The sequence below is a fragment of the Arachis hypogaea genome, chromosome 17, assembly GCF_003086295.3.
Source record: "Arachis hypogaea cultivar Tifrunner chromosome 17, arahy.Tifrunner.gnm2.J5K5, whole genome shotgun sequence".
Lineage (NCBI taxonomy): Eukaryota > Viridiplantae > Streptophyta > Magnoliopsida > Fabales > Fabaceae > Arachis > Arachis hypogaea.
In genome coordinates, this window is record NC_092052.1 from 2161434 (window position 1) to 2177767 (window position 16334).

The 16334-nt window shown below is 36.8% G+C and overlaps 3 protein-coding genes across 4 annotated transcripts; 1 reads left to right on the forward strand and 2 right to left on the reverse strand.

Moving 5' to 3' along the window:
- Positions 1–3665: 3665 nt before the first annotated feature.
- LOC112767351 (receptor like protein 27-like) lies at positions 3666–7212 on the forward strand. Its single transcript, XM_072223124.1, has 2 exons — positions 3666–4315; positions 4703–7212. Exons 1-2 carry the CDS (start codon positions 3988–3990, stop codon positions 7063–7065), a joined length of 2691 nt encoding a protein of 896 aa, XP_072079225.1. The 5' UTR covers positions 3666–3987; the 3' UTR covers positions 7066–7212.
- A 713-nt stretch (positions 7213–7925) lies between these two features.
- On the reverse strand, positions 7926–11078 carry LOC112766589 (receptor-like protein 7). Its single transcript, XM_025812489.3, has 2 exons — positions 8944–11078; positions 7926–8796 (listed from the first exon to the last, which is right to left on the reverse strand). The coding sequence occupies exons 1-2, from the start codon at positions 11076–11078 to the stop codon at positions 7926–7928; spliced, it is 3006 nt and encodes a 1001-aa protein (XP_025668274.2).
- Positions 11079–11958: 880 nt separating this feature from the next.
- On the reverse strand, positions 11959–16001 carry LOC112766590 (DUF21 domain-containing protein At1g55930, chloroplastic). 2 transcript variants are annotated; one of them, XM_025812490.3, is made up of 13 exons: positions 15910–16001; positions 15718–15811; positions 15247–15324; positions 14995–15098; positions 14625–14706; positions 14366–14505; positions 14189–14267; positions 14016–14079; positions 13582–13673; positions 13392–13457; positions 13055–13171; positions 12631–12804; positions 11959–12468 (listed from the first exon to the last, which is right to left on the reverse strand). In XM_025812490.3, the coding sequence occupies exons 2-13, from the start codon at positions 15760–15762 to the stop codon at positions 12229–12231; spliced, it is 1281 nt and encodes a 426-aa protein (XP_025668275.2). In that variant the 5' UTR covers positions 15763–15811; positions 15910–16001; the 3' UTR covers positions 11959–12228. The 2 variants fall into 2 exon arrangements, with proteins under 2 accessions (XP_025668275.2, XP_025668276.1); XM_025812491.2 differs by having other exon boundaries at positions 14995–15093; positions 15910–15953.
- Between the last annotated feature and the right edge of the window lie 333 nt (positions 16002–16334).

Sequence of the window (16334 nt, forward strand, 5' to 3'; positions counted from 1 at the left end):
GCCTTGTCCCACTAAGTGGGGTCGGCTATATGAATCAAACAACGCCATTGTGTTCTGTCATGTATCATGTCTACAGAGAGACCATTTATATGTCTCGTTTGACCACCTCATGGATGGTCTTCTTAGGTCTTCCTCTGCTTTTCGCCCTTTGTCCATCTTCCATCTCATCCACCCTCCTGACTGGATGTTCTATTGGTCTTCTTCTCACATGTCCAAACCACCTGAGACGCGATTCAACCATCTTTTCCACAATGGGTGCTACTCCAACTCTCTCCCTTATATCTTCATTTCTTATTTTATCCAATCGCGTATGACCACTCATCCATCTCAACATCTTCATCTCTGCCACACTCAGCTTATGTTCGTGCTCCCCTTTAGCCGCCCAACACTCCGTACCATACAGCATAGCCGGTCTTATAGCGGTGCGATAGAATTTACCTTTAAGTTTTAAAGGCACTTTTTTGTCGCATATAAAACCAGATGCACTCCGCCATTTTGACCAACCTGCTTGGATCCTATGATTTACATCCTGTTCAATCTCTCCATTATCCTGTATGATGCACCCAAGATACTTAAAACTTTTAACTTTTTGTAGGATGTTTTCTCCAATCTTCACTTCTATATTGGGGTTTTTCCTTCTCAAACTGAATTTACATTCCATATATTCCATCTTACTACGGCTTATGCGCAGACCATATACTTCTAGAGCTTCTCTCCATAACTCCAACTTCTTGTTTAGGTCTTCCCTTGACTCTCCCATAAGGACGATATCATCGGCAAAAAGCATGCACCATGGCACAGGCTCTTGGATGTGCTCTGTGAGTACTTCCAAGACTAATGTGAAAAGGTATGGACTTAAGGATGATCCCTGGTGTAATCCTATACCAATAGAGAATTCCTCTATCACACCACCTTGAGTCTTCACACTAGTTGTGGCCCCATCATACATGTCTTTAATTGCCCGAATATATGCGATCCGTACTCTCTTCTTTTCTAAAACCTTCCATAAGACCTCCCTTGGTATCCTATCATACGCTTTTTCTAAATCAATAAACACCATATGTAGATCCATTTTATTACTACGATACCTCTCCATCATCCTTCTTAATAGGTATATCGCTTCAGTGGTAGATCTGCCTGACATAAATCCAAATTGGTTCTCTGTTACTTGTGTCTCTTTTCTCAACCTCCGTTCTATCACCCTTTCCCATAACTTCATAGTATGACTCATAAGCTTAATCCCTCTATAGTTTCCGCAACTTTGTATATCCCCCTTATTCTTGTAGATAGGTACCAAGGTGCTCTTTCTCCACTCATCAGGCATCTTCTTTGACCTTAAAATCTCATTAAAAAGCTTGGTTAACCAGTTGATGCGTTTTTCTCCAAGACCCTTCCAAACCTCAATCGGGATATTATCAGGTCCTACTGCCCTACCATTTTTCATCTGCTTTAGAGCCTCTTTTACCTCGAAGTCTCGGATCCTTCGATAGAAGTCAAAGTTTTGATCTTCTTCCCTTGTGCATAATCAACCAAGGCTCGAAAAAGTCTTCTGTCCCTCATTAAATAACTCGTAGAAGTAGCTCTTCCACCTTTCATTAATCTTCTCCTCTTGAGCCAACACCTCTCCATCCTTATCCTTTATGCACTTAACCTGATCCAAATCTCTCGTTCTTCTTTCCCGGCTCTTTGCGATTCTATATATACCTTTCTCTTTCTTTCGTGCCCAAAGACTGGTAGAGACCCTCATATGCTCTTGTTCTTGCTTCACTTACAGCCACTTTTGTCTCTTTCTTAGCCGCCTTATATTTTTCCCAGTTATCTGCATTGCGGCATAAAGACCACTCTTTAAAGCATTCCCTTTTTATCTTTATCTTTTCTTGTATACTCGCATTCCACCACCAGGACTCCTTGTCTCTTGGTCCTATTCCTTTAGATTCACCAAAACTTTCTTTTGCTGTTCTTCTAATAACTTCTGCCATCTCCCTCCACATCTCTTCCGCGCTTCCATTCCCATCCCACTTTGCCTCTTCTCCTACCCGTCTTAGAAAGCTTCTTTGTTCCTCACCTTTCATCCGCCACCACCTCGTCATTGGGTTCTTCGTATGATGTCTTTTCCTCAACTTTTGCTCAACGTGAAAATCCATGACGAGCACCCTATGTTGTGTTGTCAAACTCTCTCCCGGGATAATTTTACAATTAATGCAAAATTTTCGGTCGACTCTCCTCAACAAGAAGAAGTCGATTTGAGAGCTTGTCATGCCACTCTTATAGGTTATAAGATGTTCGTCTCTCTTTTTAAAACATGTATTTGCGATGAGAAGATCAAAAGTTGAGGAAAAGTCCAAAATAGTTTTACCCTCGGCATTGATCATCCCGAAACCATGGCTTCCGTGAATACTCCCATATCCAGTCACTTCTCTCCCAACATGGCCATTTAAATCTCCTCCTAAGAAAATCTTATCTCCCAAAGGTATGCCTTGAACCAAACTCTCTAGATCCTCCCAAAACCTTATCTTGTGTTGTTCGTCCGAACCCACTTGCGGTGCATAGGCGCTAATCACATGGAAAACACCTCCCTCCACCACAAGTTTGATAGAGATGATCCGATGTCCCACCCTCTTGACATCCACTATGTCCTTCTTCCACTGCTTATCCACAATTATTCCAACCCCATTCCTATTCTTCACCTTTCCTGTATACCAAAGTTTGAAACCAGAAGTATCCAACTCCCTAGCCTTTGCGCCAACCCATTTCGTTTCTTGTAGGCACATAATGTTAATCTTCCTCCTTGTCATGGTGTCCACCACCTCCATGGACTTTCCTGTTAGAGTGCCTATGTTCCATGTCCCAAATCTCAACCTTCTGTCGCTTCGACCTTTACCTTTTTCTTTGTGAACTAGCTTATTTACCCTCGTCCGTTCACGAAAACGCGAGAACCCTTGCTCATTTAACACTACATCCGGGCACCGATGCAGCGGCTCTTGCTTTGACACCGTACTCGAGCCATACGGCGCGTTGCTTCCGGGCAACGACCTAGCTTTAGCGCAATAATGTCTTTGATTCATGTCATGGGGGGTTCGGCTATATTTTTATGTTGGTTGTCGAAGACCTAACACAACCCTCCTCCTTTATCCGGACTTGGGACCGGCTATGTACCGCAAGTGTAACATAGGCGGAGTTCACTCTAATAAATCAATGCCTTAAAAAATAAATTTAAAGAAATAAACTAAAGTCAAGCTTTTTTTGGTCATGCTAAAGTCAAGCTTCTCACCAATGCATGGTGGATATTGTGGGTGTGGTTCAAACATATGTCATATTTCTGTGAGTATAATTACAAGAAGAAAATTAAAAAAAAAAAAAAAAAGAGTCAAGTTTCTTACTCCATGACCCACAGACCACAGCTATCATACCCAAAAAGAAATATAAAAGAACAACAAAAATAGAGAGAAATTATACAAGCCTCTCACTCCAACTAATTTCTCATTTGACTCATTCATAGGCTAATCAATATTCTACCCCAAACAAAAAGGCCAATAAATATTCTGTCCAAAGAAAAAAAGACTAATCAAATGGAATTATTTCTTAACATGGACCTGGATCGTGCCCCTTTTGTCATGAACTTCTTTTTCTTCCCATGCCCATTGATTTCCACATATAATACCAATATTGACCTTAGTTTTAGCTTGGTGAGTCAAGCTAAGTTCATCCACAAATGCCTTCTATCATGGAAATAAAATTATCTGGGTCTCGGGTTAGAAGAAAACTAAACTTACATTATGAATTAGTCTTGGACATTGATAGATTGGAATAGTATGAATATTATTGGTCGCTGTAGCTTTTAATCTATAAATCATGCATTGGCTGGGTATAGGTGCTTGTAATTCCAGCTAGAAAAAATATCTATAAATAGATGGATCCTAATTGATGAGTGACATACCAATCCCATTTTCAAGTAAGCCATATATAGTTATATACATACAATAAGCAATGGGGTATTTGATGTTGTTGGTTCTTAGAGTGGTGTTGTGTGTTCATATGTTTATGATGTTCCATTTTGCATGTTTGTCTTCGCATCTATGCCATTCCCAAGAGAGTTCTGCCTTGCTTCACTTTAAGACCCAATTCATTTTTAACCCTTCATTTTCTGAATATAATTATGACTATAAGTATGAGTATGAGCATGAGTGCCCCCAAGTTTATTCAAAGATGAGTACGTGGGAGAATGGGACAGATTGCTGCTCGTGGATGGGTGTCACGTGCCACTCTGTGTCTGGTCACGTGATTGGCCTTGATCTCAGTTGCAATGCACTTGTAGGTAATATGAATCCCAATAGCACTCTTTTTCATCTTACTCATCTCCAAACACTCAACCTTGCTTTCAATTTTTTCAAGTATTCTCCATTGTCATCTCAGTTTAGTAGATTTGTGAGTCTCACACACTTGAATTTATCTCATTGTCAATTCAATGGTGAAATTCCACCCCAAATCTCACACTTTTCCAAATTACAATCAATTGATCTCTCTTGGAATTATGATTTGGTGTGGAAAGAAACAACTTGGAAAAGAATGTTGCAAAATGCAACAGCTTTACGTGAGATTGTATTGGATTATACAGACATGTCTTCAATTAGCTTAACACCAAACCCTTTGTCCAATTGTTCTTTTTCTTTCTCTTTGGTTACTCTTAGTCTTGTTTCTACAGGAATAAGGGGACACTTGACAAGTCACATTCTCTGTTTACCCAATCTTTATGAGCTCAAGTTATCTGGAAATGAAATCATTCAAGTCCATGTTCCAAAGTTGAAGTGCAGTACTTCTCTTAGTTTTTTGGATATTTCATGGTGTCAATTCCCAGGATCACAAATCCCTGATTCCTTTTCTAACCTCACACAGCTAACTTTTTTGGACTTGTCTGGAAATGGATTCAATGGTTCAATCCCATCGTTGCTCTCAAACCTTCAGCATCTCACTCACTTGGACCTTTCATTGAATGCATTCACTGGTTCGTTCCCATCATTTCTTTCAAACCTTCATCATCTTGTTTACTTGGGTCTTTCAAGGAATAAGCTTAGTGGTCAAATTCCAAATGTGTTTGACAGGCTAACCAATTTGCAATCCCTTCGCCTTTCGTATAATAATTTCCAAAGGAAGTTGCCATCCTCAATATTTGCCTTAACTCAACTCTCTTCCTTGGATTGTTCTAATAATGAAATTGAGGGACCACTACCTGACAAAGTAGCATTTTTAAATCTCACTACACTAGACCTAACAGGCAACTTATTAAATGGGACAATTCCTCAATGGGCCTTATCTCTCAAGTCTTTGAGCTACTTAGATCTATCAAATAACAGATTCAGAGGGCATATAAGTGAAATTACATCTTATTCCTTGGAGTATTTAGACTTGTGCAACAATGAGCTCCAAGGAAACTTTCCAGAATCGATTTTCCATCTTGTCAACCTTACTGATTTGTGCTTCTCTTCAGATAACTGGAGCGGTATTGTCCACTTCCCACTCTTCTCTAAGCTTCAAAACTTGGAGTATCTTTATCTTTCAGGTTGTAGTTCATTATTGCTAAAATCTGAAACTAGTGTTAATCACACTTTCTCCAATTTGTGGGCACTGCAGTTGCTTTCTAGCAATATTACTGGTTGGTTGGAATTCTCAGGAAAATTTCCAAATTTAAATTATCTTAAATTGTACAACAATAGTCTTCAAGAAAAAGTGCCCGAATGGATACATGGTATAGATTCATTACGTTATTTGAATCTCTCACACAACAATTTTACATTGATGGACCATTTCCCATGGTATCCACTTGAAATCCTTGATCTTAGTTTCAACTCGATGGCTGATGACATTTCTTCCTTCTTTTGTAATGCAACCTCTCTGTACATTGTCAACTTGTCCCACAACAAATTCACAGGAACATTTCCACAGTGCCTTGCCAATAGCTCATTCCTTGGAGATTTGGATCTACAAATGAACAAACTTCATGGAACTTTGCCAGATACCTTTCTGGATCTTAATACACTGAATCTCAATGGCAACAATTTCGAAGGTCTATTGCCGAAATCTTTGTCCAAATGCTCAGGACTTGTGGATTTGGATCTCGGTAACAATCAATTTGAGGACACATTTCCCAACTGGCTTAAGAATCTATCAAAGTTGGAAATACTGGTCTTACGAGGCAATAACTTGTACGGCCACATTGCAAATTTGAAATCTGAAAAGATATTTGCAAGTTTGATTATTTTTGACATATCATGCAATAACTTTAGCGGCTCATTACCAAAAGCATACATACAAAATTTTCGAGCCATGAAGATTGTTCATGATCTGCAAAGCCCTTTGTCTTATATTGATACAGATGTGTTAGGTACTGGCCACACAAATGAAGCATATGCGAGTTCTATGGTTGCAACAATTAAAAGAGTCAGTCTTCCTTTTACGAAAATTCCAAATTCCTTTGTAATTATCGATTTGTCAGAAAACAAATTTGAAGGAGAGATTCCAGATGTTATTGGAGAGCTTCATAGACTCAAAAGCCTCAACCTTTCATATAACAACCTCATTGGTCCTATTCCCCACTCTTTGGGAAATTTGACAAATCTTGAATCATTGGACCTCTCCTCAAATATGCTTGATGGGAATATTCCTGCTGAATTGACCAATCTGAACTCTCTTGAAGTACTTAATCTTTCCAACAATCATCTTGAAGGATCAATACCTCAAGGAAAACAGTTTGATACATTCTCAAATGATTCCTATGAGGGAAACATGGGGCTATGTGGATTACCATTGTCAATTCAATGCAACAATGTCCCTTTGCAACAATATCCATCTTCTGAGGCTGAAGACAAATTTGGATTTGGTTGGAAACCAGTGGCAATAGGATATGCATGTGGAATGGTGCTTGGAATAGGATTGGGATATTGTGTTTTCTCAATTGGAAAGCCTGAATGGCTAGTGGTCCTCTTTGGAGGTAAAAGGACCAAAAGGAAGAGCCGTGGAAACCGCCGGCGTGCAAGAACAACTCTGTTTCAGCTTTTTGTTGTAATGTAAATGTGTAATAAGTTTATGTCTTTTGCTGTTGTCTTTTTTATGTTTTATTTGATTTGGTGTGGTACTTTTCGTTTACTTTGTAAGTTATGTTGCAAGTGAATTCTGTTTTCAAAGCCTATATATGTGTGAGAGTTTCTTGGTCCAAAAGCTCTTCACTTGCACCTTCCAAAAGTATCTAGAACAACTACCAAGATGTCAAATTATCGATAATCTACGATCATTATTATGCATGCTGTATATATGAGCAACTAATTTTTATTTGTAACCAACTTGTGATCGAATTGAATTCTCACTGTTTTATCTAATCCAATGATCTTAACAATTTTCTGATTGTTCATTTTTTTTAGTAATTTTGTTAGAACAATTGAAAAACTATTAGGAATATCTTCAATACAATTGGATTGTTTTTTCCTTCTTTTTTAATATGACAATCTAAAATAGTTTGATAAAAAATACTATTTCTCGTGCAGTAATAGTACTACTTTACATACCTTGATTCTTAATCACTTATCCGATCAATCCGATTAGGTTGTTCTCTAGAATTAAAAGGTTGTGTTCAATAATAGTACTTCTTCTCTGTTTACAATACTAAAAAAGAACAAATATAATATTAAAAAATATTTTGTAGAATTTTCATGAGGCTAAGATTACGTTACATTAATAACTAGAGAGTTCAATATGTATTATTTATAAAAGGTATGCTATTGTGACAAAGTATTTGAGATGTGAAGCACTAGAAAATATAAATACTAGTACAAGTTTGTATTACAGTGCAACCAAACATGCAAAAAGAACTTGACAGTGTTTCATGGTCCCAAGAAGTGTGCAACAAGACATGCATCTATTATACCATATATCCATTAATTTGTTCTTGCTCTTCTCTTCCTTTTCATCTCTTTGTTAGGATTCCCTCCAAAGATTCTGACAAGCCACTGAGGCTTTCCAATGGAGAAAACACAGCACCCCAATCCTATTCCGAACACAGTTCCACATCCATATCCGATTGCCACTGGCTCCCAACCAAATCCAAATTTTTCTTCAGCTTGATTGGTTGGAGAGGATAAAGGTTCTTCTTCGAGGATCTTGTTGCATTGTATTGGCAATGGAAATCCACATAACCCCATGTTCCCTTGGTAGGAATTCTCTTGAAATGTATCGAAATGTCTTCCTCGAGGTATTTGTCCTACAAGATGGTTGCTGGAAAGATTCAAGAATCCAAGAAAGTTTAGATTGGTCAATTCATTTGGGATCCGACCTGTGAGCATATTCGATGAGAGGTCCAATGATTCAAGTTCTGTCAAAAATCCCATGGATTGAGGAATAGAACCAATGAGTTTGTTATGGGAAAGGTTGAGTGCTATGAGTGCATGAACCTCTCCAATAACATTTGGAATCTCTCCTTCAAATTTGTTCTCTGACAAATCAATATATGCAAAGATGGTTGGAATTTTTGTGTAAGCTCTGCTGACCCATTTAACTGTTGCTATCAATGAGTTAGCATACTCTGGTTGAGTTTCATAACTTATTGCAGAGTAAAAGCGACTATTCATGTAACTCAAAACACTTCCCACTTCAGCATGAACAACATTCTTCATGGCTTGGAAATTCTCAATGAAGTCTTTTGGCAACAGGCCACTAAAATTGTTGCCTGATGCGTCAAAGATAATTAAACTGGGAAATGGATGCTTGGTTGTCAAGTTATTACCAACAGGACTATAAAACTTATTGCCTCTTAAGACCAACACTTTCAAAGATGTCAAATTCTGAAGCCAATAGGGAAAGGTATCCTCTATTCGATTGTTGCCAAGAATTAAAACCTCCAGCTCTGTGCAGTTGGACAAAGATTTAGGCAATTGGCCTTCTACTTGATTTCAATACAGATTCAAAGTTTTGAGGTTGCTGTTCATGGAAAACGTATCTGGCAAAGTGCCATAGAGTTTGTTCATCCGTAGATCCAAAACTTCAAGATATGATAAATTGGAAAGGCATTGTGGAATTGTTCCTGTGAAATAGTTGTTGGACAAGTCCACAACCTCAAGAGAACTTATATTGCATAAGATGGATGAAATTTCATTGGTCATCAAGTTAGAACTAAGATCAAGGTATTGCAGGCCATGCCATGAGAAATTTTCTATTGATGTCAATTGGTTTGTTGAGAGGTTCAAATGATATAAAGAATCCAAATCATGTATCCATTTGGGCATTTCACCTTGGAGATTGTTATTGGATAAATCAAGTATGAGCAACCTCGGAAATTTTCCTGAGAACTTTGGAAAGTCAAGTATGGTGTTGGAAAATAAGTGCAACATTTTCAAATTGGAGAAAGTGTAATTGGCATTGACATCAGATTTTAGTGATATTGATTCATAGCCTGAAAGAGTAAGAGACCTCAAGTTCTGAAGTTTGGAGAAGAGTGGAAAATTGACAAAACCACCATGGTTATCTGATGACAAACACAATTCAGTGAGGTTCACAAGGTCGAAAATCGACTGTGGAATATCTCCATGAATTTTGTTGCCGCATAAATTTAAGTACAGCAAGGAATAAGATGAGATTTCACTTAGATTTCCTGTGAATTGGTTACTTGAAAGGTTTAAATGTTTCAAAAGCGGCAAAGATAAACACCAAGAAGGAATTGTCCCATTTAACAAGTTGTCATCCAGATATAATTCAGTCAGATTTGAAAAACCTGCTATTTGATTAGGTAAGGGCCCTTCAAATTTATTAGAAGAAAAATACAAGATGGAAAGTTGAGTCAATGTAAACAATGAGAATGGCAACTTTCCCTGTATTTTGTTTTTCCCAAGATTAAGAGTTTGCAGTTTGTTTAGCCCACCAAATATATCTGGAAGTTGACCACTTAGTTCATTGTAAGAAAGATCCAAGACAACAAGATCTTGAAGCTTCCAAAGAGATGAAGGGATTGAACCATTGAGTTCATTGGATGAAAGGTCTAAATGAGTGAGAAGCTCTAGCTTTGAAAAAGATGCTGGGACTGCACCAGTTAGATTATTGTTTGAAAGATCCAAGTAAGTGAGATGTTGAAGGTTTGAAAATGAGGATGGGATCGAGCCGACGATACTATTAGATGAAAGGTCCAAGTGAGTGAGATGTTGAAGGTTTGAAAGTGAAGAGGGAATTGAACCATTAAGGCCACAATCAAACAAAGTCAAAGAAGTGAGATATGTGAGATTAGAGAAAGATGAAGGGATCAATGATCCTTGGAACTCACAAAATGAAAGATCCAAAATACTAACAGAAGCATTGCAATTCAATCTAGAAACATGGACTTGAAGGTATGTGTTTCCATATAGATGCAGCTCTTTAAGATTGGGCAAACAAAGAATATCACTTGTCAAATACCCCGTTATATTTGTGTTACTAAGACCAAGAGTAACCGAAGAGAAAGACCAATTGGTGATTAAAGACAAAGAACTTAGACTAATTGATGACATATCTGTATAATCTAGAAAGATCTCTCTTAAAGCTGTTGCATTTTGCAGCAGCCTCTTCCAAGTGATTTCTGTCCACTTTAGATTTAAGTTACCTGAGAGATCTAATGAGACTAATTTGGAAAGATATGAGATTTCAGAAGGAATATCACCTTCAAAAGAACACCAAGACAAGTTCAAGTGTGTAAGATTCACAAACCCGCCAAACTGAGATGGTAATAGAGGACCATAGAAACCATTCTGAGCAAGGTTGATCTTTTGGAGATGAGTAAGATGGAAAAGACTACTTGTAGAATTGATTTTACCTTCAAGCCCACGCCAGCTGAGGTCGAGACCAATCACGTGACCGGACGTGGATTCACACGTGACACCAGGCCACGAACAGCAATCTGTTCCATTTTCCCATCCATCAACTTTTAGCGAGTTCTTGAGTTGAAGCAAGGCAGAGTTTTGGTCAGGATGGCATAAAGGCGGAGACAAAGACGAAGACGAAGAGAAAGAAGTGAAGAACAGATGTAGACACAAAATGATTTGAAATTGCAGCAACAAAAGAGACCCCATGGCCTGATATTGATTTGGTTCAACAGAAACTGGTTTACTGGGGACTGAAGAAAAGAGGCATGAATGATATAATGGTAAATAATAAGCAACTAACGAGGATTTATAGCCAACTAAGATGCAATGCAATCCAATTAACTAATCTTAAGTACATCATTTCTACTCTAAACTAAAACACACATGAACATTTTTTAATATTGGTTATGTTAACAATTTATATATGATCATAGTTTTACTGCTGCACAGCTAGCTCTGCAATATGAACACCAAATAGTTGTTGGATTTGGATACCAGAAAGTAAAACGACAAAGAAATAATAATGACATAAGACTATATTATATAGCAACCTAGGCGGGGGATCCACAGTTCCACACGGAAACAAAGACCTTTTTTTTTAAAGGAAGATAAACTTTGACTCAATGTCTCAATGTGCATTTTGTTGTTCATATTAAAATATTGATATTCAAGCACGTTTGTTCTCTCTATTCAATATAGTTCTAGTGATAGTTTTAGATACTTTGTTATATTTTAGTTGCACCATTTTGGGATGTTAAGATTAACTTTGCTCGAATCTGTTTTCATGCAACACAAAGTTTCAACATTTTCACTTGAATCTACCGTTTAGCACTACTAACTCCAACTCATTCTTTTTTTTTAATACTAATATGAAAAGTGATATACTCCACCGTTTATCCGAAATTATTTAATATATAAAAGTTTTGTCAAAAAAAAATTTCTTGATTAGCGGATTAAAAAAATTAGAACTTTTCATAAATAAATTCGATGGGTAAGTTTGCACATGAAACTAATTCATGAAAATTTTCACCTGAGTTTTCTTTTGGAGGTACATTGACATTAAATGTGCAAACAAATGATAAAGGAGTTGAGTAGAAGAAGATCAATCCCTCGTTATCATGATGATCATCACACCCATGATTTCAAAACTTGCAAAAAGGGCTAATCTCAATTGAGTTACAAGGCTTATTGGTGTAAACACCCCCCATTCCCTTTTGAACAAAATTATGAATGTGTTCACATTATTGATTCTCATTTTCAATATGTACCTTCCCATCTTACATGGTGTTGCAAAAATGGCACCAAAACATGCCAAATAGATATAAAGAAGAAGAACAAAAAATGAAAAGAGTGAACCTTAATTTCTGTCAGAATTTTCCTGATCATCTATATACTCGCTAGAAATCTCGTGCTGCGGTCTCTTCGCAAATGCATCTCCATCGTAGTCTGCATCGTCCGAGTCCTCATCATTATTCCATTTTCTCTTGACAATTTTAGGGACAAAGTGAGTTACTTCTTTGGCCTCCAACATCTCATCCTCACCATTTATCCTTTCGAACCGAACAGCGCTCACTTTTCTGGCATTTCCAGCTAGTATCTGCAGCAAAATACAAAATAGTTGCAAAATAGGCCTACCGGGTGAAAAATTTACTATAGTTTTGCAGTATCATTGAACTTGCTTATTTCCACACGCTCTAAATTCGATAGACACAAGCTAAGATTTTGAGTGAGAATTTTCAGGCAGCAACAAATTGATTACCTCGAGTTTAAAAATCTGATTCTTCTCTTTCGAGTCCTGGTTGTCAGACTTGGTCTCCTCATTATCATCATCTTCATCTTCTCGTTCAAGAGACACTTTGATCGATTCACCTGTCCTTGGGATGTATCCAAATGTTTCGCATACAAAGCCTGACACTGTCTCGTATTGATGACCCTGAAATAGTAGCAGCAACTTATATATATTAAGAGACCTGAAATTCTAAAACAGATTTACCATACTGCTAATAAGCACATTTAAGCTTTAGTCACCAAAAAAATAATAGTTTAAGCTTTTAAAAGAATTGGTTCATACCAATTATATTCTAAGTTCTAATGTGAAATCCCCAAACTATTTAATCTTTTGTTTTAGACCTATTAACAAGTTGAGATGCTGAAGATAAATATGTAAATAAAAAGTAAAGAACCTCTGGCATCTTGATGTTCAAATCTTCAGAGAGCTGATCAATAGATGTGTTCGCATCAACGTCAAATACACCCTCAGCTCGCATTACTATGTAACCAGTTTTTTTCTGAATCTCCTCCTGTAGAATCACCCCGAAAGTACATAAAGAAGTTTTCTTATGGTAAATCAGCATGTCATCATTAAGCAGCATAGAGTTGTGGCCATAAAGATTTAAACAAGTAAGAACTACAAAAAGCTACAAAAAGCTAAAGGCTAATAATAGTCTACATATAATGCAAGAAATGCGTAATAAGCCACTAATATCTGAATCGAGTGCAATGACTTATACTAAGCCTTACCTTTGAGTCATTTTCATCAAAGATTTCACCAACAATTTCCTCAACAACATCTTCAAGAGTTACAATCTGTAAATAGAAATATATATATAGATTCCGTAAGCATCACAAGGTGAAGACTTCTAGAACTTATATGCAGATTAGAGAGAGTATGTATTGGGGTTGGCTGGATTCGGGAGTTGTGTGCACATACCCCCACAGTTCCGCCATACTCATTAAGTACAACAGCCATGTGAACCTTCCTGATTCGGAACTCTCTAAGAAGATTCCAAACGGACATTGAATCTGAAAATACCAGTAACAACTAATAAGAATGTATTCACCAAACACTCTAAATCAGTAAAACAGATATAAGTGTGTTGCTATCAAGCATAACCCAATAGCTTCATAAAACCACAAATTGACTGATTTACACTAAGGATGAGATTTACATCTCAACTACCATTTTCATAACACTCAAATGTTTTAAGCAAATATAGCACAAAGTCATAATATAATTTCAAATGAACTACTGAATTTAAAATGTAAAGACTGTTCAAAATTAAATCAAATGATTAAACCTACTGAACTTGTTTGTGTCTATCACCTCTAGTATATTTTGTGCGAACACAATATAGAATAAGTTACCGGGTACGAAATATGCAGGCTTGTGAGCCATATCTCCAACTGTAGTACTTTCTAGCAAATCGCCCTTCAAAACAAAACAGATTATAATTCTGCAAACTATGAGGTTGGGGGATAAAATTAATAGGTAAAGCACTTATAATTAACAATAAGTAAGAGAAAGAAAATCTCCCAACCTTCTTAACATAATCCAACAGATCCATTGCATATGCTATTCCCGTTATATTATCAACACGTTGCTCAAAAACAGGTACCCTATAAAACATATGATGATCCAGTTACCACATTGGAAACAAAACTCTTTGTAGTTTGAACTATCATTGCAAATTTGAAGGCCGAGAATAATTAAATACCTCGAGTACTGATGTGTGACCCACAAATGATGAAAATCTACAAGGCTTAAACTTCCATCAATTGCAACAACATCAACAAGTGGCGTCATAACCTCTCTCACATGTGTGTCTTTTATTTCCAATACATTTTCAATCATATCCTGTAATTATATATATATATTGAAGATATACTCATCATATAAATGGGAAAAGACTGAATTTTGAGGGAAAAAAAAATGGACCAAAGTGCAATTAGAATATTAAACCCAAAATCCATTACCTGTTCCTCTTCCTCTATTGCCCCGCTTAATTCTGCACCCCTTAGCATCAATTTTAGTTCCTCTTCAGTTACATAAGGCTCACTGGTAAAGTAAACAATGATGGTTTAGTCTATTGTCGACAATGATTGCTCCAACAAGTGTGCATGCCGTTTCAGAAATATCATAATTTCCAGATTAAAAGTCAATCTTAAGAATGGAGTTATCATGGAGTATAGATGCAAATAAAAGAACACCATTCCTGTGACGAAGGGACTAAAATTTTGCAGACAAACTAAGATTAGATGTCACGAAACTTCATAAAGACGTAAAAGAAGTAATAGATACAATATGATAAGAAAAGATTAATTCCTAGATATCTTTCAAGCAGACCTTCTTCCTTTTAAGCCGAGCATTTTCAGCATCCCCATTGAAAGATAAGTAACAACTCTCCCCACAGGATACAATACCAAGGAAAGCCATGCCACTGGCCTGACCTAAAGACATTATAATCAATATTTGTTATAGAAAGAATTTGAAAAGAAGCATGTAAACAGAAAACATGCAAAATAAACACAAATGCTTAAATCAGGAACATTTCTGCTCACAGATTATAGAAGAAAGGGCAAAAAATTTACAACATACCACAAACCGAGCCACCTCTGTGGCATTATGCACTGCTATACTTTTAGGAGTGATTTCAGTGAGAAGCAAAATTGCAACCTTGTTTAGTTACAAAGGAAACAAAAAAAAAAAAAAGAAACAATGAGATGTTATGAGGGAAAAAGGAGCGCAAAAAAAGGTGCATTTACAGATATTATACTTAAAAAGAAGTAAGAGGAAACATGAATAAGAGACTGTTTTTGAATATAGCATCCAATCCTTTACAGAAAGAAGTTTTTTCCTTTGATTTTTATTTAGAATTTTGAAAAATTAGTTTGTAATCAACAGTTAACTAGTTTAAAGTACAGTGAGTAGACATAGTGAAAGAATGGACCCGGAGGATATGAGTTTCCTATTATCAGATCTATGCATAAAAACCATTTAAGCTCGTTTGGAATCCTGGGACAGATTCCTCAAACATTGAAGAAAGAATAAATAAATAAATAAACATACAGTCATCACTCCTGTTGCTGCACTGACACCAGCTTCCCCAAACATTGCTGTTGCAGCATCTGTAACCAAGGCAGTTGCCGCAATATTCACAACACTGAGTACAACATAATAGCCTTACATTAAAAATATATCATAACTAAGACTAAAGAAAATGGATATTTATCACTACTAAGAACAATGAGGGGGAAATACGTTGTGCCGATAAGTATTGTTGTAAGAAACCGAGTAACATCACTCCAAAGCAATCTGAAGATGCCATTTTCTGACTCTTTTTCAGCCAATTCACGAACCTTAGATATTGTCATCAACAATGATCAGACTTCAAAGCTCAAACCACAAGCAGAAACAGTGTTCAAAAGGAATAAAAAAATCTTATGATAAAGCAGAAACTCTAATTTAGTCGTGTAGCATCACCGCCAACAAAATACCGGAGAAATATAGACAGTAACTACAACTTGCAACGCTACAAACCAAATTTCACAAATCAAACTTATTCAAATACTCTTGTAGAACTTGCTTTGATAAGTTTAACAACTTGCGGCTATAAAGTATCATCACCTAAAAGCATAACACGGATCCAATTTATCTGATCCTTCATTGACATGTGAATAGGAACC

What these genes read in the sequence shown, in the direction of transcription:
- LOC112767351 (XM_072223124.1), top strand. Translation starts at nt 3,988, where the DNA reads ATGGGGTATTTGATGTTGTTGGTTCTTAGAGTGGTGTTGTGTGTTCAT. An exon ending in CAGTTGCAATGCACTTGTAG is followed by an intron (nt 4,316 to 4,702) that starts GTAATATGAATC and finishes TTGTTTCTACAG; the next exon opens with GAATAAGGGGACACTTGACA.
- LOC112766589 (XM_025812489.3), bottom strand. Translation starts at nt 11,078, where the DNA reads ATGGGGTCTCTTTTGTTGCTGCAATTTCAAATCATTTTGTGTCTACAT. An exon ending in AACCTCAAAACTTTGAATCT is followed by an intron (nt 8,797 to 8,943) that starts GTATTGAAATCA and finishes GTTGGTCTTAAG; the next exon opens with AGGCAATAAGTTTTATAGTC.
- LOC112766590 (XM_025812490.3), bottom strand. Translation starts at nt 15,762, where the DNA reads ATGTTTGGGGAAGCTGGTGTCAGTGCAGCAACAGGAGTGATGACT. An exon ending in CAATAGAGGAAGAGGAACAG is followed by an intron (nt 14,506 to 14,624) that starts GTAATGGATTTT and finishes ATATAATTACAG; the next exon opens with GATATGATTGAAAATGTATT. An exon ending in TGAACATCAAGATGCCAGAG is followed by an intron (nt 12,805 to 13,054) that starts GTTCTTTACTTT and finishes CTACTATTTCAG; the next exon opens with GGTCATCAATACGAGACAGT.